At 46.3% G+C, this 22,174-nt stretch overlaps 1 protein-coding gene across 1 annotated transcript in view; it reads right to left on the bottom strand.

Annotated features, from left to right (window-relative positions):
• Window positions 1–5,505: 5,505 nt before the first annotated feature.
• The window catches only part of fasn (fatty acid synthase), a 118,581-nt gene continuing 101,912 nt past the window's right edge, over window positions 5,506–22,174 (bottom strand). Inside the window, exons 38-43 of the mRNA XM_072483409.1 lie at window positions 21,488–21,676; window positions 18,297–18,521; window positions 16,227–16,447; window positions 12,268–12,366; window positions 9,789–10,040; window positions 5,506–7,476 (exon numbers count right to left, since the gene is read on the bottom strand). Of these exons, the coding sequence (XP_072339510.1) occupies window positions 7,339–7,476; window positions 9,789–10,040; window positions 12,268–12,366; window positions 16,227–16,447; window positions 18,297–18,521; window positions 21,488–21,676 (1,124 nt within the window). The 3' untranslated portion in view covers window positions 5,506–7,338. The remainder of the gene's footprint in view (window positions 7,477–9,788; window positions 10,041–12,267; window positions 12,367–16,226; window positions 16,448–18,296; window positions 18,522–21,487; window positions 21,677–22,174) is intronic.

The raw sequence follows: 22,174 nt of genomic DNA, 5'->3' as shown, positions 1-22,174 counted from the left end.
TTGGCACCAAAGGACAGACACACTAGAGTACCAGATATTAAACAAGGATAGTTACAGACACTATGCTTGTTTCTACAGAACTCCAGAAGCTCCAGGACCGGAGAAAACATTGAAAGAAAAGGAAAGAGAAGAGCCATGAGGACTTCCTTCAGTTGGATCACCCTTGTGCTATTGGACATTTGGTTGCGTGTGAACACGAACCCCATGACTTCAAGCCCCCCAGCCGTTAATGTTTCACTGCCCCGCAGTACCCAGAGCCCAGTCACCAGCAACACCACATCATCCTGGTGTGCCAGGTTCATAAGCTGATACTCCCTGTCCTATGTAATCAAAACATTGCTAGCACTGGCGATACTCTGCTGTGTAGTGCAGACTATGCGTCTACGAAAATCTAGAAGGAGAGCCTACCGCGCTCGAACCCCGGTATATAGGATCAGATCCCCTATGTTCGGTTACGACCAGACCCCCGACCCCCGCGATCTATAATAAAGTAATAAAGTGCATTCACTTGCGTTTATTGTTGTTGTAAATAAAGAGATGTAAAGAACTTTTTCATGAGCAACAATTGTATGATCCTGAGCTTGACTGCCAAGCCAGGAAAGACTGTATGAAATGCTATGATTTTGTTGTATGATTGAGGAAGGTAGGATAATGGAATGTTTAAGCGAGTGTAGTATATTAAGAATAAGTTAGAGGTTCCCAGTTTATTGTTTTGTAATGCATGTCCCTGTCTGACATAGCGCCCTTAGAATTGTTAGTTAAAATTTTTTGTGCATAGCTATGGTCAGTGCAGAGGCCATGAAGGAAGTGACCCCCAGGTCAGGGAATGGAAAGCAACATAATGATGTGATCCTTCACGCTTCGCGTTAGGATCACAAGGAGGGATTGTAGCCAGTTAAAATGGTTAACTCCCGATTTAGAATGGCTAACCCCGATTTAAAATGGCAAATGGAAAAGGCTGATGGGAAAATCAGCCAACAGGACAAAAACAAGCAGCTGCAGGTAAAACTGTGTATTCGCCTCTGGGAAGGCCAGACAAGATCGATACCTGCAGCCATCAGCATAACAAAACACCAGCCATCTGAATACTAATTAGCAATCCCCGGGAACAATGTGCAACAAATTAGACACACAAAGCCAACCCAGACTTTTCGGCGCCAACAGGAGCCTACACAAAGAGAGGTGAACGACCACCCCAAAACCGCCCATCGATCAAGGAATCGCTCCAGCATTGGAGAATATCGAACTAAGTGATTGGGACGAAGTCCAATCACTTGGAACCAGGTACAGGGTCCGCCCCGAAAGGCAGGCAGCCCCTGGGGACTATAAGAATAGAGTCCAAGTTCAAATCGACCCTTCTGCCACCCTTCGACACCCTTCTGCAACCCCTTCTGCCTCCTACACCCTTCTGCTGACCTTCTGCAACAGCCGCTCAAATCGTAAGTCTTACTTCAACGCTCGCTACGAGATAGGCGCTCCTAGCTATCGAACTGTACCAGCTTCGAACCCCGCAGGCTCAGAACCCAAACAAAAGGCCATTCGTTGCCCTGACCTGGTGGGCCATTTCCAAAGTTAAGTATTGGCCTGTTAGTTGTAGGAAGTAGCTTAGAAGTAGAATTTATGCATAAGTATTGATTACTGTATATAATAAATGTGCGTTGATTTAACTCTTACTAAGCGGTGTGTTGGATTATTGATCATTACTCGGACTTGAACCACGTGGCGGAATCAGAAAGATACCTGGCGACTCAAGAGCAAAGGTGATAGAACAAGAGCAGTTAAACTAAGGCTAAAGTTAGCAGCAACAATGCCCTGAACCTCTTCCTTTTTTTCTTATCCCCATTTATTGTGAGTGCGAAACCCCTCTCGTGCGTGTGTGTGTATAAAAATAGACCAACCCTTTTACTTTCATTTCAACACGAGTTTCCTGTGCGGGTTATTAATCAAGGATTGGAAATTTAAGGGTTGGGAAAAATATGCCACCATTTATATAGGGAGAAATCAGAATGAAAAAGCTCCTTTCTGTTTACAGATGGGTAGAGAGCAGGGGCTGTTTAGCACAGGGCTAAATCGCTGGCTTTGAAAGCAGACCAAGGCAGGCCAGCAGCACGGTTTGATTCCCGTAACAGCCTCCCCGAACAGGTGCCGGAATGTGGCGACTAGGGGCTTTTCACAGTAACTTCATTTGAAGCCTACTTGTGACAATAAGCGATTTTCATTTCATTTCAAAATCAGGACAGTTTAAAGAGATCCCCTCCTGTCTGTGACAAAGTGTTGTAGCCACTTTATCTTCAATATTGTATCAGTGGTAGGATATTGTATATACCCTAACCCATTTCAAAAGCAATACATATTTCATGGTTGTAGAATGCAGTTTAAAAAATATATATATTTATTAAAGATTTTTAACACAATTTTTCTCCCTTACAAACAATACCCCCCCCCATAACAAAAAAAACCGAGAAATTGTGCAGAGCAAGATATATACATGGCAAAATGATACATTTACACAGCTTTGTACACTGGCCCTCACCCGTACATGCCAGTTTCCCCAACCCTTCATGTTATCCCTTGCTCCCCCCCCCCCCCCCCAAGGTTGCTGCTGCTGCTGACCGACCTTCCTCTAATGCTCCACGAGATAGTCTAGGAACGGTTGCCACTGCCTGTTGAACCCCTGCGCAGACCCTCTCAAGGTGAACTTAATCCTCTCCAACTTTATGAACCCAGCCATATCGTTTATCCAGGCCTCCAGGCTGGGGGGCTTCACCTCCTTCCACATTAGCAAGATCCTTCGCCGGGTTACTAGGGACGCAAAGGCCAGAATGCCGGCCTCTTTTGTAGAATGCAGTTGCCACTCATCTTTCCCCTCATGGTCAACTATCATTCTTTATTGAAAAGGACCATTTTTCTCCTTTCCAATTGATTTTTTTTCTTTAGTCACATATACTCCATCAATCCTTTCTCATCAAAGTTCCACCATTGTGTGAGTAGTGAAAAGAAAATGCATCTGTGGGATAAAGTTGCCAAGATAGTCAATATGCTGAGTAGGTTTGCTTCAATGTATTATTTGGGTACAGAAACTGTTGTTTCAGCTCCAGTTTTGTTTGTGAGTCAGCCGATGAATGAACTGGAAACATAGTCAAGACATTGCAAATTTTAATGTGACATTTACTGTTTTCAGGGTTCATTGCTGTACATGGATTATACGTCATTGTACAGCATTTCAGATTGTAAGTGGATGCAGCTCACATATGGAACCAGCATCAAGCCATTTCATAATAAATGTTCAAAACTTCAATAACATAACATGGATGTATTCCTAACATTCCCCTCAGTATTGACAGTCGAAAATGTAATAAAAACTGTCAATTTTTTTTTCAATCATTACCAGTAGCATTCCAACCACTTTCAGGTCAATACAGAGTGGTAAGGAGATCTTACGGTGGAGATGAGTAAACTGGGGCATTACAGCAATATGCATCGCAAACTGTTGGTTGTGCATGGAGATTGTGCAATTGTTTCACTTGGTGGAAAATATAGGCTACACATCTTATTTTAAACATGACTTTTAGTTGCTCTGAATAAAGGTACTCCAGTGCTGGCTAGCTGAGAGAGATTACATACCGATTATTTATTACCAAACTTGACTTTTTACCTCAATATGAAACTGGCCTTTGTACCGGGCACCGGTAGCAAGTGTACGAACGAACCGGGAGAGTTCAGAACATTTCAGGCTGCATCGGGGGGACGAGGCAGGGATGTCCACTCTCCCTATTGGTCTTTGCCTTGGTGTAGAGCTATTGGCAATTGCATGGAGAGCGTCAAAGAGACTGGCAGGGGATAGTAGCGGGGGGTGGTGGTGGAGCATAGGGTCTCGCTGTACGTAGACAATCTGCTGCTCTACATTTCAAACCCGTTAGAAGGTATTGGGGGGTGCGGGGGGGATTATGATTATATTGGAGGAATTTAGCTGGTTTTCAGGATATAAACTGAATATGGGGAAGAGCAAGGTTTTTCCGATTCAAACGAGGGGGCAGAAGAGGCTGGGGGAGTGCCCATTTAGATTGGCGGAGGTGGGGGGTTGGGGGCAGCTGCACAAGCTGAATCTGGCATGGTTGGTAGAACAGATGAAAGGGATTTTAGAAGATGGGATGTACTCCCGCTGTCGCAGTCGGTGAAGATGATGGTTCTCCCGAGGTTCTTGTGTTCCAGAATCTCCCCAAGGCTTTTTTTTTTAAGGAGGTGAATGTGCTGATTTCGGGGTATGTTTGGGTGGGTAAAGCTCCGCGGATGAAGGTGGTGCTGGGTTGAGGGGGGAGGAGATGGTATTGGGCAGCAAATATAGCTATGGTGAGGAAGTGGGTAGTGGGTCGGTATGGGAGCGGATGGAGGCAGCCTCTTGTAAAGACTGGAGTTTGGGGGCATGAGGTTGGGGACACTGTTGACGGCACCATTCATCGACTTCTTTGAGAACAGTCAAGATGTCAACGTTGGAGGGGGGAGGGGGTTAAAATGGGGAGGTAAGGGAGCTGGAGAGCAGGGTGTTAGTTATTTAGTTGGTTTGGTTATTTGCAATCCTGTCGGTTTCTTTTGTGCTTGATCTGTAAATATATAAATGCCCCTATAAAATATTTTTCAAAATAAAATATGGAACTGGCCTCCTCCAATCTCACCAAAATTCACTCATTTTACTTTTGAGGTGAAATTGTGCCTGGGACAAAGGTGATGCCAATAGAATCAAGTTGTGCTAGGATTTCTTCAAAGATTAATTCCTTGCATTACGTGTGCACCGGAACAGACTAAAAGACAATTCTCACAGCCAGACTGTCTACTTGCTGTCTCAACGATATAATCCACTGGTGTTGGCAGACTTTCATTCGTTATTTATTTTTGACAATCTCTCAGTGACAAGATTTTTTCAGTGAACTAGTTGTATAAAATCAGAAACATGCAATGAAGAGTTATAATTGAATGGAAGAAGGATTTCTTCCCCTTGTTGACTAGTTTCAGATTTTATCAATTTTTTTAAAGCTTCTGTGGCCTATGACAACCGTATCAGGTATTTTCACTTGCTGTTTTCTTGACGATACTGAATGTAACTTTGCTAAACTCTGGCAGTGATAAAAGATGCAGATGTGAATACAAGGATGAAATGGTTGAAAGACTCCATTACAAATCTAAAAGCAAATTACTGCGGATGCTGGAATCTGAAACGAAAGAGAAAATGCTGGAAAATCTCAGCAAGTCTGGCATCTGTAGGGAGAGAAAAGAGCTGACGTTTCAAGTCCGATGACTCTTTGTCAAAGCCAACAAGTGCACCATTACAAATCTACTCAAGTCAAATCTCAGAGGAATTTCATTAGGTCTCGTTTGATTGCTCAGGGTTAGGCTACAATGCATTAAGAGGTCATGCAACTTAGAGGTGCAGTTCTGAAAACAGTCCCAAAAATGTTAAATCTCATCACAGGAGGCAACTTCGAAACACTGGATAAAACAGATAACAAATCAGAATCAAAGATAACCACTTTAAATTGAAAGTGATTATGTTTTATTTGGTGTTTAATGCTACAAATTGCAATGCCTTGGATAGAATACATGTTATAACTACAATTTGTCTTGTATGATCATAATCTACAGTAGTCAGGATAGTTGAGAGGAACAGACAGCAATTAAGTTTTACAGTTAGTCAAATTTAATTACATCCTCAAAAGAAATAGCTGATTTAATGGCACAAGTAATGCGTTGTCAAAAAATTGACAAGCTAAGTCATCCTTTCAAATATATAATCAACTGAATTAACTCCTAAACAGTCATAATCTTTAATCATTCATCTGTTCTAGAAAATGAATTTTAAACCAGATAGAGTTTTATTAAAACATAAAATGTAAGCCATGAATATGGCCCTGAGAAGCTGTTTTAAAAACCAAGGAAAATACATTAAGTCACAAAATACATGAAATAAATTCAATGACGTTGGTTTGCTGATGACACATCAAACAGCAGCATTGGCCCATTTACATAAATGTGAAAATCCCTCCCGCCATGCAACATTTGGCGCGTTATGTCACCCCCAAAAAAGATCATTTAGTACCTCTTTGTTCAATATTTTTGGATTGAACATTTCATTCGCTTAATGGAGTTTTACAGGATAACGGTGACACAAGCAATACACAGGCTGGTGCTTTGCTGAATTACCCCAGCTTTTACAAAGTGCAGAATCCTTAATTGACTGTGTAAAATGCTCACATCACTAGGTCCCTTGTATTAAATTCGAGATCCCTTTGTGTGATTTGGTTTTGTTGGAGTGGGTTCTGTCGAATCTGCGAATTATCCGATGAGTGCACCAGAAATATCTGCCAGTTATCTGACCAGTTGTTTGGGTGTAGGAGGGGCAAATAATAAATTGACAGACATTGTGGGGGTGGGGGGGGGGGGTACATTTACTGCGACCTCCATAGAAATCAGCCAGGGTTTCTCCTCTGTGCAGGTAGTGTTATCTAGGTGTCATCAGTTGCTTTAGTAAAATATCTAGGCCAGCAACCCGCATCTCTAACTTCATCTGCTCCAAAAATTAATTTACTTCAAGCCAGCAGAGTCCAAATGATGGGGATTTGTTGCAACTCCCATTAGATGGCAGAGACTGCCCTTGGAAGAGCCGGAGAATAAAGATATCAGCTTCTCGTTCAACACAATGGGCCAGTTCATAGATGGCCATTGTTCCAACCAGCAGCGTCATTCGATCTGGAGGCACGAGCGAGAGATTCTCGGATTCCTGGAACCTGAATTCAGCATCTTCCGATTCGGAGCCAGGCACTTAACATCTGACCATTCCATGTGTTACAGTTTTGTTTTGTTTTTTTTTAAATTTAAAAACCCTCTTCGCAATACCAGACTTCATACTAAAAAATAACAGAATTGACCTTTATTTCATTCAACACACAAAACAATAGTTTACAGTTTGGGACAAATATTATAAACATGACTTTTGTGAAAAAAATACAGAGGAATGGATCATGCTATTGGTAGGTTCCACAAACATTGTTGTTTTACAAGCAATTCAACTGGACAAATTAAAAACTGCAGCATCATCAATTTCTATTTCCTCATAGACAAATGAACGTCTCTGAAATAGATCAGTTTTTTTTTGTTTGCCCATTTTGGTCCGGATATGTACCAATTTCTCCATTAAGCACTATATTTACTGCCTTGAACTACAACTAAAGCCACACAAAATTACAGTTTTTGCAACATTCTTGTGCGAAAAGACTCGACAGCTGTACAATCTATTGCACGCGCCAGGAACCTTGGCTGATTGGACAACATATAAATCCCTCCGGCTCAGCCCTCCCGAGCAGCAACTCGTGGCTCTGCCAAAGTGTTGTGGATGATGCCGACAACAGAATCCACCGATGCTCCCTTCAAGAACGTCCAATGATCTCCTTCGATTACGTGGATTAAGACCATCCCATCACAAACCTGAAGGTCAAAGAATGAGATGGAAATAATAAATGAAATTCATCGGAATTTTCCACAGAAATATACTTTTGGGTTACTGTAACCGAACCCACCGGGGTCAGAAAACAGACCATATTGGGAGTGAGCGTCAGTTTTACAAACTCCCCCCAACAGCAGTGCATACAATTCTAATCAGTTTGGGCAAATTAGGTAAAGGTTACCCCCATAGAATTATAGTAGGTAATGGAAAAGCAAAAAAAATATAGCACTTTGAGCATCTTTCACAAGTTCAGGACATTCCAAAGTGTTTTACAGCCAATTGAGTATTTTAAGTGTTGTAATGCAGGAGACCCGACAGCCAATTTGCAGACAAGCTCCCACTAACAGGAATGTGATAAATTTGCTTTTGCGACGTTGAATGAAAATATTGGGCAGGACACCAGGGATAGCTGACAGTTTGTCCTCAAAATAATGCCACGGAATCTTTTACATCAATCGGCTCGTAGACGGGGCCAAAGACTCACTTGAAACACAGCACCTCCAACACTGCTACACTCTCAGTTCTGTATTGCAGTGCCAGCCTTGCTTTTTGTGCTCAAATCCTCGCGTGGGACTTGAAATCACAACCTTCCGACCCAAGAGGCCAAGGTGCTACCAACTAAGACATGTTGTGATGTTAGTGCATCGCTGGCTATTTCATTATAAAATGAAGTGGAGGACTGGAACTTGGTTGCATTTATACACAACACGGGATTTAAGTTAACATTAGATTTTTCATTTTGTAATGCACTTCTGACCTAACAGTTCTAACTGGATGATAAAACATCTTGCTCGTCTTTCCTGTTGATAAATATCACGAAGGAAGTCCATCTTCCATGTAGCTATTGCTCTGGACCAAAGACTCCACTGGCAACAGAATACATTCACCTGATAATGACCCAAGTGTTTCCTCAAAAGAAGGAGCTTTATTTTAAGTTTACAAAAGTACATTTTATACAAAGGGTCATAAGCTCAGTACTTCTGCAGGAACCTGACCAAAAATCACTCTCTGGAATGTGGATATAGAGGATCATCTATAAAGAGATTTTATTGCAAAGTACTTTCAAATCTTGCATTCAAAATTAGATGAGGGTAGCTGACATGAGCATTTAGACTTTCAGAAACTAGGGACATATGGAATAACAAAAAGTGAGGAGAAAAAGTGACAAATCAATTTAGTTCTGGCTCTCAGTGGGTTTGAGACCCCAATACACAATATAATGCAGCTGAGAGAGAGGGCCCACTGGACGGCTGGTGTAGGGAAGGGCAAACTAAAAGAGCACACCGTAGCCACCACCACCACCACAGTGGCACTGGTGTGTACTATCTGTACACAAGATGCACAGCAGCAACTCACCAAGCCTCCTTCGACAGCACCTTCCAAACCCACCACCTCTATCACCTAGCAGGACAAGGGGTGCAGGTGCAGGGGAACACCAACAAGGGGAACTCCGTGCTCCATCTTGAGGTGAAAATATAGCACCATTCCTTTATCCTTGCTGGGCCAAAAATCCTGGAACTCCCTCTCTTAACAGTACTGTGGAAGTACCAGTATTGTGGAAAGACTGCAGCAGTTCAAGCAGATAAGTCATAGAATCCCTACAGTGTAGAAGGGGGCGATTCAGCCCATCGAGTCAGCATCGAACCTCCAAAAGACTACCCCACCCAGGCCCAATCCCCTGCCCTATCCTCGTAACCCCACCTAATCTATGGGCACTTAAGGAAAATGTTAGCATGGCGAATCCACCTAACGTGCACATCTTTGGACTGTGGGAAGAAACCAGAGCACCCAGAGGAGACCCCCGCAGACACAGGGAGAATGTGCAAACAGACAGCAAACTCAGTCACCAAGGCCGGAATTGAATCCGGGTCCCTAGCGCGGAGGTAACTGTGCTCCCCACTGGGCCACCACAAAATAATGGGAGGCTGCATGAGAAAGGGAATGACAAGTGTTCCTCACATGATAAAAGTGGAAAGGCCATGCTTTCAGAGGGGTGATCAAGTTAACGTGTGAGGGAGCTTTGTTTTGTATTCCTCACTTGTACCAAGACAAGAAATGCCTATTTGACAGGATGGGGGCAGCACCGGCAAGGCCAACATTTGTGGCCCATCCCCAATTGTCCTCGAGGAGGTTGTAGTGAGCGGCCTATTTGAACCTTAGCAGAGCACAGGCACGCTATTAGGGAGCTCCAGGATTCGGACCCATGAACCTAAGCTGGCTTTTACAAACCAACAGAAAGAGCAATTCAGCCAGTGAGGAACAACATGCATGTATCCAAAGAACAGCAGCTCACCTCAGAGAGTTGGTAATCTCCACCCATACCCTCTTGAAGTTCATGGGTGGTCTTAGCCCGCAGCAGTGTGATGTTTCCACCAAATTTAGAAGTAGGGATGTACTCATCAGCGGCTTTAAGTTTATAGTAGAAAGCGGTCGCAGCAAAATGAAGTGTGTTACGGTTGATGCTTTTAAGTTTTGTGGTGATCATATCAACGACTGCATTGACTCTCGCTTGCAGGTTCTCCAGCGGTAACAACTTCTCAAAGAGCTACAAAAAGAAAACAGATTGGAAGTGATTAATTTTGCGCACAGAGCGTCAGACTTTCACAGAATTCAGCGTGTCGGGATGAATACTGCCAAAATATTTTTGATTCCTGTAAATTTAACAAGATCAGAACTGATCTGTTTATGCTGAGCACATTGCAAAAAAAGTAAAGAAACAACAGTCACCAACAAAATATTTCCTGGTTGCAAACATGTTTAGAAAAAGGGAAGATAAACATTTATGTTGTGGTTGTCTTGCAGGTCATAGAAGGTCCTAGAATCCCTGCAGTGCAGAAGGGGCCATTCGGCCCATCGGGCATGAACAGACCCGCTGAAACAGCACCCTACTTGGGCCCACTCCACCGTCCTATCCCCGTAACCCCACCCAACCTGCACATCTTTGGACTGTGGGAAGAAAGCGGAGCACCCGGACAAAACCCACGCAGACTCGGGGAGAAAGGGCAAACTCCACACAGATGGTCACCCAAAGCTGGAATTGAACCCGGGTCCTTGGCTCGGTGAGGCAGCAGTGCTAACCACTGTGCCGCCATGAATGAACAAAGAACAAAGAAAAGTACAGCACAGGAACAGGCCCTTCGGCCCTCCAAGCCCGTGCTGACCATGCTGCCGACTAAACTACAATCTTCCACACTTCCTGGGTCCGTATCCCTCTATTCCCATCCTATTCATGTATTTGTCAAGATGCCCCTTAAATATCACTATCGTCCCTGCTTCCATCACCTCCTCCAGCAACGAGTTCCAGGCACCCACTACCCTCTGGCCTCGTACATCTCTAAACCTTGACCCTTGCACGTTAAACCTATGCCCCCTAGTAATTGACCCCTCTATCTTGGGGAAAAACCTCTGACTATCCACTCTGTCTATGTCCCTCATAATTTTGTCGACCTCTATCAGTTCGCCCCTCAACCTCCGTCGTTCCAGTGAGAACAAACCGAGTTTATTCAACCGCTCCTCATAGCTAATGCCCTCCATACCAGGCAACATCCTGGTAAATCTCTTCTGCACCCTCTCTAAAGCCTCCACATCCTTCTGGTAGTGTGGCGACCAAAATTGAACACTACGTTCCAAGTGTGGCCTAACTAAGGTTCTATACAGCTGCAACATGACTTCCCAATTCTTATACTCAAAGCCCCGGCCAATGAAGGCAAGCATGCCGTCTGCCTTCTTGACTACCTTCTCCACCTGTGTTGCCCCTTTCAGTGACCTGTGGACCTGTGCACCTAGATCTCTCTGACTGAAGTAAAAAAAATTGAGGCTGCATGGGAAAGGGACTGACAAGTGTTCCTCACATGATAACAGAATATGCGCATATTCAGTGGAAAGGCCATGTATTCAGAGGAATGATCAAGTTAATGTGTGAGGGAGCTTTATTTTCAACTCCTCACTTGTACCAACAAGACAAGAAATGCAATTAAAACCAGAAGCAGACGTAAGAAATTAAAATATATATTTTACAGAATGTGGGCCAACATTTGTGGCCCATCCCTAATTGCCCAAAGTACTAACAACTGTGCAGTTTGAGAGACTACAAGATTTTCTACTCCCGAGCTGCAGAGCCAAATTTACTGACGTGTTTAGTGCAGCAGTATTTCATTTTAATGAAGGAAATGTTTCATATTTACCGTCATTTACTTTGTAATAATCTCATTTCAGCAATGCTGAACATTTCTTCCAATTGCACCTTCAAGAGCCTCTGCTATCACTGACAAAATATAAACCCGTTAGTCTTTAAAGCTTCCGCCTTATCCATCAAGCTAAGGGAATAAATTCCCATGCTCACGCATTCAGCCGAGGAACCATGGAAACCTCGGGGGGGGGGGGGGGGGGGGGGGGGGGGGGGGGGGGGGGGGGGGGGGGGGGGGGGGGGGGGAGAGAAAGACAGCTTATATGCCATTTTCCCTGGGTTTCTATTGCTCTCCTGCCCAAATACAGGAAGATGAGGTGTCGCCCATCAAAAAGGTACCCCCTAAATATTGCTAATGTGAGTGGACTGCAGCAGCAACAAATGGCACTCATTGGAACACAGATTGAACCTGATGTGTCTTAAACTACCAGCAAAGAAGCAACTATTGGAGGGAAGGAAAATCACAGTGCTTCATAAATAAATTGTGTTGGAATAGTTGTGACATTTCACTACATCTCTCAGACTGATTTATCAACCTCCTTTCTCCAGTGATTTATTTGCACCCCCCCCTCTGAAATGCCCCTACCTTGTTATGTTCTGCGTTTGCGAACTGCCCAACAAACGCACACATTGCTGTGGTTTCTGCTTCAGCATCATTTCCAGTCGTCAGTTTTGCCTTGTAACTCTAGAAATCGAGGGAGAAAGAAGAATATCAGTGCTGATCTCAGCAGAATAAACAAGGAATCTGGTGGGAGATGATGGCATCGTCACTGGGCTAGTAATCCAGAGGAGCAGGCTCTGGAGATGTGGGTTCAAATCCCACCACGGCAACTGGTGGAATTTAATTTCAATTAACAAAGTCTGGAATTGAAAGCTGGTCTCAGTAATGGCGACCCTGAAACAATCATCCATGGTCATAAAACCTGATTCACCACCTCCCTTTAGGGAAGGTAATCGGCCATCCTTACCTAGTCTGGCCAACGTGAGACTCCGGTCCCACAGCAACTGCTCCCTGAAATGGCCTAGCTCAACAAACTCGATCCTTTCCAGCAATACCCAAATCCCATCAAAGAATTAAAAAACAATTAGAACTTTGTATTTCATTTAGTGGAGGGCCAAAGAACAACGATCATCAATTAAGGAAGCGATTTTTGATCTTGACCATGCAGCCCCCTTTTTTAAAAATAATTTTTATCAAAGGTTTTCATAAAATATCAATAACAAAATGAAAAAGAAACCCAACAGGGTTAAGTACAAAACGCAGTCCAGAAAAACCCTCCATACCCCCCCCCGTACATAAATAATAAATTAACATTAACACCCCGACTTAATACAACAAGTATATACACCCCCTCAGACCCTCAAGTGTAAATAACGAAAAAAAAAAATAAAGTGACCCCCCCCCCCCCCCGAGTTGCTGCTGCCATTGACCAATGTCTATCGCTCTGCCAGGAAGTCCAAGAACGGTTGCCACCGCCTAAAGAACCCTTGTACCGACCCTCTCAAGGCGAATTTCACCCTCTCCAACTTAATAAACCCTGCCATATCGTTGATCCAGGATTGCACGCTTGGGGGCCTCGCATCCTTCCATTGAAGAATCCTTCGCCGGGCTACCAGGGACGCAAAGGCCAGAATTCCGGCCTCTTTCGCCTCCTGCACTCCCGGCTCCTCTCCCACCCCAAATATTGCGAGCCCCCAGCCCAGCTTGACCCTGGATCCTACCACCCTCGACACTGTCCTCACTACGCCCTTCCAAAATTCCTCCAGCGCTGGGCATGTCCAGAGCATATGGGTGTGGTTTGCTGGGCTCCCTGAGCACCTAACACACCTGTCCTCACCCCCAAAGAACCGGCTCATCCTTGTCCCGGTCATGTGTGCCCTGTGCAGCACCTTAAACTGTATGAGGCTGAGCCTCGCGCACGATGAGGAAGAGTTCACCCTCCCCAGGGCGTCTGCCCACGTCCTTTCCTCAATTTCCTCTCCCAACTCCTCCTCCCACTTACCTTTTACCTCCACCACCGAGGCCTCCTCCTGCATCACCTGGTAAGTTTCGGAGATCTTCCCCACTCCCACACACCCCCAAGAGCATCCTGTCCTGTACTGCGTTTGGCCGTAGCCGCGGGAATTCCGCCACCTGCCGCCTGGCAAACACCCTTACCTGTAAGTACCTGAAGGTGTTCAACGGGGGGAGCCCGTACTTCTCCAGCTCACCCAGGCTTGCGAACTTCCCGTCCACAAACAGGTCCCCCAACTTGCGTATCCCTGCCCTGTGCCACCCCGCAAACCCTCCACCTGTTCTTCCTGGGGTGAACTGGTGGTTCCCCCGTAATGGGGTCCCTGCCGAGGCCCCCACTTCCCCCCCTGTGCCGTCTCCACTGCCCCCAAATTTTGAGGGCAGCCACCACCACCCGGCTCGTGGTATACCTCCTTGGTGGGAGCGGCAGCGGCGCCGTTGCCAGCTCCCCCAGACTCGTACCCACACAAGATGCCGTCTCCAGCCTCTTCCATGCAGCCCCCTCCCCCTCCTTCACCCACTTGCGCACCATCGTCGCATTGGCGGCCCAGTAGTACCCACAGAGTTTGGGCAGCGCCAGCCCCCCCCCCATCTCTACTCGGCTCCAGGAACACCCTTCTCACCCTCCTAGTCCCTCGCGCCCACACAAACCCCATTATACTCCTGTTAACCCGCCTGAAAAAAGCCTTTGGGATAAACACGGGGAGGCACTGGAACAGGAACAAAAACCTTGGGAGCACCGTCATTTTGATTGACTGCACTCTACCCGCCAAGGACAGCGGCAACGCGTCCCACCTCTTGAACTCCTCCTCCATTTGCTTCACCAGCCTTGTAAAATTAAGCCTATGCAGGGCTCCCCAGCTCCTGGCCACCTGGACTCCCAGATACCTGAAGCTCCTCTCCACCTTTTTTAGTGGGAGCTCGCCAATCCCCCTCTCCTGGTCCCCTGGATGAACTACGAACAGCTCGCTCTTCCGCATGTTGAGCTTGTACCCAGAGAAATCCCCGAATTCCCTAAGGATCCTCATTACCCACCGGCATTCCTCCCACCGGGTCCGCCACATACAGCTGCAGGTCGTCCGCATAAAGTGACACCCTATGCTCCTCCCCACCACGCACCAACCCCCTCCAGTTCCTTGACTCCCTCAGTGCCATAGCCAGGGGGTTCAATCACCAGTGCGAAGAGGACAGGGGACACCCCTGTCTCGTCCCTCGGTGCAACCGAAAGTACTCGGACCTCCTCCTATTTGTGGCCACACTCGCCATTGGGACCTCATACAACAGCCTAACACACCTGACAAACCCCTCCCGAAACCCAAACCTCTTCAGCAACTCCCACAGGTACCCCCACTCTACCCTATCGAAGGCTTTCTCAGCGTCCATCGCCACCACTATCTCCGCCTCCCCCTCCCTCGCCGGCATCATGGTAACGTTCAAAAGCCTCTGCACATTCGCGTTCAACTGCCTCCCCTTCACAAACCCCGTCTGGTCTTCATGGATGATCTGCGGCACACAATCCTCAATCCTCGTGGCTAAGACCTTCGCCAGCACCTTGGCATCTACATTTAGCAAGGAAATCGGTCTGCAAGACCCACACTGCAGGGGATCCTTGTCCCCCTTCAGGATCAAGGAGATCAGTGCCCGGTACATCGTCGGGGCAAAGCCCCCCACCTCCCTTGCCTCATTGAAGGTCCTAACTAACAGCGGGCCCAACAGGTCCATATATTTTTTTATAGAATTCGACCGGGAAACCGTCCGGCCCTGGTGCCTTCCCCGCCTGCATGCTTCCTATCCCTTTGATCAGCTCCTCCAGCCCAATCGGGGCCCCCAATCCCGCCACCAGTCCCTCTTCCACCTTTGGAAACCTCAATTGGTCCAGGAAGCGGCCCATCCCTCCCTCCTCTCGTGGGGACTCGGATCGGTACAATTCCTCGTAGAAGTCCCTGAAGACCCCATTGATGCCAGCTCCACTCCGCACCACACTCCCTCCCCTGTCCTCAACTCTCCCGCTCTCCCTAGCTGCATCCCGCTTCCGAAGCTGATGCGCCAGCATCCGGCTTGCCTTTTCCCCATACTCGTAAATCGCCCCCTGGGCCTTCCTCCACTGCACCTCCGCCTTGCTGGTGATTTAGTCCTTCTTATTGTTCTCCATAATGATCGCAGTTACAGCAGTCAGACTTAAGAGTCAGTTCCATTATACACTGCGATCACGTGGACTCTTAGCTTCAATGCCCAAATGATCAACGGAAAACAAATGAAGTGAACAGACAAGGAAGTCAGGTAGGGCATGCATTAGGGAAAAGGAGCATAAAGCACTGCAAATGCTCAGCAAGTCGATCAACTTCTAAAGGGAAGACATTTCAGGCCAATACCCTTCATTACTACAATGGATGAGCAAGCCTTTTAATAAGTTGGGACACACACAAATGAAAGCGGATGGGAAAAGAATAGTTTCACCATGTGACTTGTGCTCTGTTGAACACACGACAATGAGCCAATATAAAAGAGATGCATTGTAGACGGTATAATACCTGGGTGTATGAAGCCACATATGAATGGGAGCCATCGAGTAAGATCAAGCAGTCAACAGGACGAGGCATGTTAGCCTGGGTTTGCAGCTGTGTGCAAATTTCAAACGCCACACACGCCCCGAAGGAGTAACCAGCGACTCTGTAGGGCCCTTCAGGCTGGACCTGTTTAATACAGCCAAGGTAATAGGAAGCCAGGTTTGGAATGCTATCCAGTGGGGCAGCTGCACGAAAAATAGGCAAAGTCAGTGCAATGTAATAATCTACAGCGCTCAAACCCAGTCTATTTCACATGAACATTCTCAAAGAGCACGATCCACGATGGTCCCTCTGTGGAACAAAGTTGGGTAGGGGAATCTGACCGGGACACTGGGCGATTCTCCGATATTGAGGCCAAGTGTTCGCGCCGTCGCGACAATGCAAACAAGGCCCGGACACGACCTATTCTGGAGCGCCAACCCGCGCATACGCAGTTGGGCCACGCCATCCTGCGCATTGGCGGTGAACGTCTTACGCACGCCGGCCCCTCACCAACATGGAGCCGGGAGGGAGAGGCCGGCCCACCGATCGGTGTGCCCCGATCGCGGGCCAAACCCCATCGGAGGTCACCCCAGTGAAGGAGGCCACCCCCCAAGCGTTCCCGCCGGCAGCGACCAGGGGTGGACGGCGCCGGCGGGAACCTGTCGTGTCGTAGCGGCCGCTCGGCCTATCCAGGCCGGAGAATTGGGGCTCGCCGGTTCTCCGAGCGGCCCGGTGCGAATCGCGCGCTGCTGGTTTCCACGGGGTGGGAGAATCGCGTGCGGGGGTCGGGGCGGCGTGGCGCGATTCGCGTGGTGCCCCGGCGATTCTCCCACCCGGCGTGGTGGGGGGGGGGGGGGGGAATAGCGCCCTGGATTTTTTTTTGTTGGCCCCCTTCAAAGCAGCATTTCTTTTTTTTTTTTTTATAAAAACATTTATGGGACACGGGCATCACTAGCAAAACCAGCATTTTATACCCATTTTTAATTATAGAATCGAATCCCTAAATGCCGAAGGAGCTCATTCATCTACACCATCCACCTGAAAGAGCAACCTAGCTAGTCCCACTTCCCCGCCCTATCCCTGTAACCCCATAACTCCACCTAATCTTTGGACACTAAGGGACAATTTAGAATGGCCACTCCACCTAACCGGCACACCTTTGGACTGTGGGAGTAAACCAGAGCACCCGGAGGAAACCCACACAGACATGGGAGAGAATCTGCAAACGCCGCAGACACGACATCCAAGGTCGGAATTGAATCCAGGTCCCTAGCGCTGTAAGGCAGCAGTGCTAACCACTGTGCCACCATGCTGCCCCTAATTGTCTAACCCTAATTGCCCCTGAAAAAGTGGTGGCGATCCACCTTCTTGAACCACTAAAGTTCATATGGTGTTGCTATACCCACAGTAATGTTGTAGTGTTTCAGGATTTTGACTCAACAACAGTGAAGGAATGACGATAGTTTAAAGTCAAAATGTTTTGTGACGTGGAGGGTAACCTGCAGGTGATGATATTCCCATGAACCTGCTGCCCCTGGGATAGGGGTTTAGTTAGGACAAGGGAAATACATTATTTACAACCCTGGTTCCAGAGGGACACCTGTTTGTCTTTAGTGTCTCGCACTGCAAGGGCCATTTTACACAAAACTCTGGAAAACACCAATATTCTTTTCTAAAATTCAAAATTTGACTGGTTTCACAGTAATTACTGGCACAGCAACACCAACGAGATTGACCTCGATTCCCCAGTACAGATTTCCAACATAAAAATATCTGCTCTGATTTTCGTAAAGTGGAAAATGTAGGCCCATGTTTACTTGTGTTGTGTTGGTCCCGGCCCAATTTTCAAATTTGGATCTTTTTTTTTAAAAAAAGGAAAAGTTAGATAAAGCAATATGCTCCACAAAATAACTTCTGTAGCTGAAGCTGCAGATACTGTAGCTGGAATCGTAACATTTTTTGAGTGAGCTGTATTCATTTAGTTGCTCCCCAAGAAGTCCCCAAGCTGATTGTGATAGAACACATGGAGACAGCGGGCAGCCCATCCCATACCTTGTGTGCACTGCAGACCGTAGCAGGGAATGCTGACTTTGGATGCAAGCGCCTTGAAGGCCTCAACGGAACCCTCAATTGGGTGGACAAAGAAGAGAGGTCGTTCATTGCCCTCCACATTGTTCAGCTTGGCAATGGTTGATCCCTCTGGATTAACAAGTAAAACATTAAGGTCCAGATCTTTCAGTGGTGAGTCTATCGGTGACAGGGGTGCAGGCTTTGATTCTGTACAAGAGATAAAAGAGTGTTTTAATTATCCAGAGCAAGGGGAGGCCATACACATTGCTTCTTACAGCCTAAAGTTACTGCAATCGTCTAAAAGACAAACCTGTAAGGTTAAATGTTAATAGTATTTACAATAGCAATGATCAATGAATATTTTAATAAAATTGAGCATACTTTTCTCAAAGAAAGGCAGAACCCTTTTATATGACACTAAAATACGAGTCATAGGATTTGTTATTTTAGTTTTCAAATAAATGTGTCAAATTATGATTTCATATTTATTACACTGTAGATGTTTAGATGCATCCTAATCGACCATTTAATAATAATAATAGTAATCTTTATTGTCACAAGTAGGCTTACATTAACACTGCAAAAAAAGCCCCTAATCGCCACATTGCGACGCCTGTTCGGGAACACAGAGGGAGAATGCAGAAAGTCCAAATTACCTAACAGCACGTCTTTTGGACCTTGCGTGGAGTGATTTATTATTCTTTACCATTGTCTTCCAGGATAGTGTGCTATGCAGGGGAGGGACAATGAATGCACAGGTGAAAAAGAGCCATTAGTTTTTCCCCGGTGCATCACGTGCCATCTCCCAGTTGCTGAGGCCGCTCCATTCTCAGGCCACTTTGATGGCCCCCCCCCCCCCCCCCGGAGAAATATGTAGGGAGCATGCTCAGCTTTTCTTCCAGGCCAATGAAGAGTGAAATCAGGAAACATTCTTTTCACACACCGGGTACTGGAATTCTGGATCGCTCTCCGACAAAAGGGAATGGGTGCTGGGCCAATTGTAATCTTTGAATACGGAGATGGACAGATTTTCTTTTATTACATAGAAGTATCAAGTGTCATGGAGAAAGGACAAATAAATGGAATGGAGGCACAGATGAGACATGATCTAATAAATTGGTGGAACAGACTTGGAAGGCCTAATCCTGCTCCTCAGTTCTCCTTGCTCATTGTCCATCAAAGTGCTTTGGAATGCCCCAAGGTGCTGAGAACCAATACAGAAATGAAAATGTATTTAAATATCAGCGGATATACTTGCAACTAAGTGCTAGGTAGCTGAGAGACTACATTCACTCAGCAACCTGTTTTCATTTAGCTGGCAACTGTGCTTTTACTGAAGGATGCCCTAGCCCTGCTTTGATGCAGTTCCTAGAACAGAACTTCCCGACTGAGTCGAGATTAAATATTACCTATTGCTATCCCATTGCTAAGAATTTATTTGCCAGCACAATGTCTCCCTTTTATAGCAATCTGCATGCAGTTCATTAAGAGTAGCTATGTTGCCTGAATTAGCATTTCCCAACCAAGTGTGTTATTGGCAAGAGGACCAAATTCTCAGCCTCGTGCCGCTGGTAGTACTGTTACTGATGAGGCGAGAATCCAGCGGTAGTGAATTAAACGGATCAGAGCCGGGCGGCGACCCATTTGTGATGCTCCAGCCCCCACTGGCGTCGGAATCGAGGTTTGACCCCATGTCAGAGGGAAGATGCAAATGGGTCATTATGACACATTTGCATCCACGAAACGGACCGGGCACCATATTCTCCAGGCCCGTGTAATTCTCCAGTCCTCTGTGCCAAAATAACAGCAACAGGAATCACGACTGGTCCTGGCAAACGTGAACCTGGCATGATGGTACGTGCGGTGGGCCATGGAGCTAACTCTTTAAGGGAGTTTCCCCCAACCCCCCCTGGTCAGGAAGCCTCCCCAGAAGAGGGACCTCAATCAGGATTCCTCCACAGAAGAGAGTCATCTGCCTGGAAACTAGAGAGCAATACAAACAGAGGCAATGAAAAAAAAAAATCACTGCTCCAATCATCTTCCTTCATGGTTGAGTAACTAGTGCTCTAACTGCAATATTTATAAACATCAGGCTTTGATTGACTGCTCCTGGACCACTTCAAACAAAATCAAGTGCTGTCAATTTCTAGCTGACCGCTTCAAAATCACTCAACTGTGAAGGGAGGTGATTGGAGCACTTCATTCTATTTGAAGTGGTCCAGGAGCTGTCAAAAGTTTGATGCTTCTAAACAATGCGGTTAGAGTGAAGGAAGATGAATGGAATGATGCCGACATCGGTGGCGAGTGGAAGCTGTTAATCACAGCCAGGTAAAATCAATATTAAAGAGAAATGAATGAATGGCTTGCAGTTCAAAGATCTGAGGGGCTGACTGGTTTTCTCTTTGGATGAATTGACAGGTGCTGCTTCCTGTGTCTGAGCCAGCAGGTGTATTGCACAGGTGAGTGTTAAAGCAGTGATTTTTTTTTTTCACTGCCTCTGTCTGGACTACTCTCTGGCTTCCAGACAGGGTCTCGCTTTTGGGGGGCTTCCAGACAGGAGTCTGTGGGGAGCAGGGGCACCCTCTTTATTCAGGAGGTCTCAGGGAGCTGAATTACACTGCGGGGGGGGCTGGCTGTGGGACCTCGCTATCAGGTCACCCGTAAATGTACATGCCGAATGACTGGGAATCACTTCTTCATTTGCGCTCCCAGCAGGAGTGTAAATCAGGGGCAATTCAGCTCCTGTGGGAGGACATAGTCGCCCAAACAGACAATTTCACCCAGTCTTTCCTGTGCATATTCAAAATTAAGGGTTGGACACTATACAGTAAATTTTGGCAACACCAGACTATAGGCACAGAAATATTCACACCACAGGTATGTAGGTTAGTGGTATACTAATTATATTGTTAGGATACTTAGATGAAAGGCATGGTTTCATTTTTATTTAAAAAAAGGAGTATACGAAGGAAACAGCTGGGACAGAGGGGGTGGGGAAGAGTGCTGCGAGACTGAGCAAAGTCAATAAACTCCATCCATAAAGAAAAGCTCTGCACCTTGGTTTCTGATTCACAACCGGCTGGCATCCGGTTAAGAATGTACAGTCGCAGTTTTGCCAGAGCAGCAAAATCAGGGTCGGAGAATAGGATATCTCAATATTTTTAAATTCCTACCTCCAGTACTGCCAGATTTATTCACAAGTTCACGTAATTTATTGATGGTGAGTTGTCGAATTTCTCTCATCGTCATGACTATTTCATAATCCCTCTCCAGTGTTTGTCGTACTTCCACTGCCATCAGCGAATCCAGTCCGAGGTCAGCAAGTGTTGTATCTGGGCTCAAAGCATTGACGTCACGTGCACCTTGGGGGGGGGGGGGGGGGGGGGGGGGGGGGGAGCACAACATTAGGACAAAGCCGGTGGACACACAATCTCTGCCAATTCATTCTGATTCCTCAACTTTACAATAGTAAACATCTGGTTCCCGATCAGGACTTTCCTTTATTCCATTCCCAATGATGACGGTGTGTGTTTCTGTAAATCAAAGTGCTCAGATAGCACATAACATATGGTGCATGGGCTCACCAACCATGTCACACATCATGCATGAGCTCACAAGTAGTGTATGTTTACTGTAGTTACGAATAACTAGTTATGGGCAGCAAGGTGGCACAGTGGCTAGCACTGCTCCCTCAGTGCCAGGGACCTAGGTTCAATTCCAACCTCGAGTGACTATGTTCAGTTTGCACATTCTCCCAGTGTCCGCATGGGTTACCTCCAGGTGCTCTGGGAGTTTCCTCCCACAGATCAATGATGTGCAGGCTAGGTGAATTAGCCATGCTCAATTGTCCCTTAAGTGTC

Source organism: Scyliorhinus torazame, chromosome 18 (assembly GCF_047496885.1).
Source record: "Scyliorhinus torazame isolate Kashiwa2021f chromosome 18, sScyTor2.1, whole genome shotgun sequence".
Taxonomy (NCBI): Eukaryota; Metazoa; Chordata; class Chondrichthyes; order Carcharhiniformes; family Scyliorhinidae; genus Scyliorhinus; species Scyliorhinus torazame.
The sequence above is the reverse complement of the archived record's forward strand: the minus strand, read 5'-3'. Positions and strand labels throughout refer to the sequence as shown.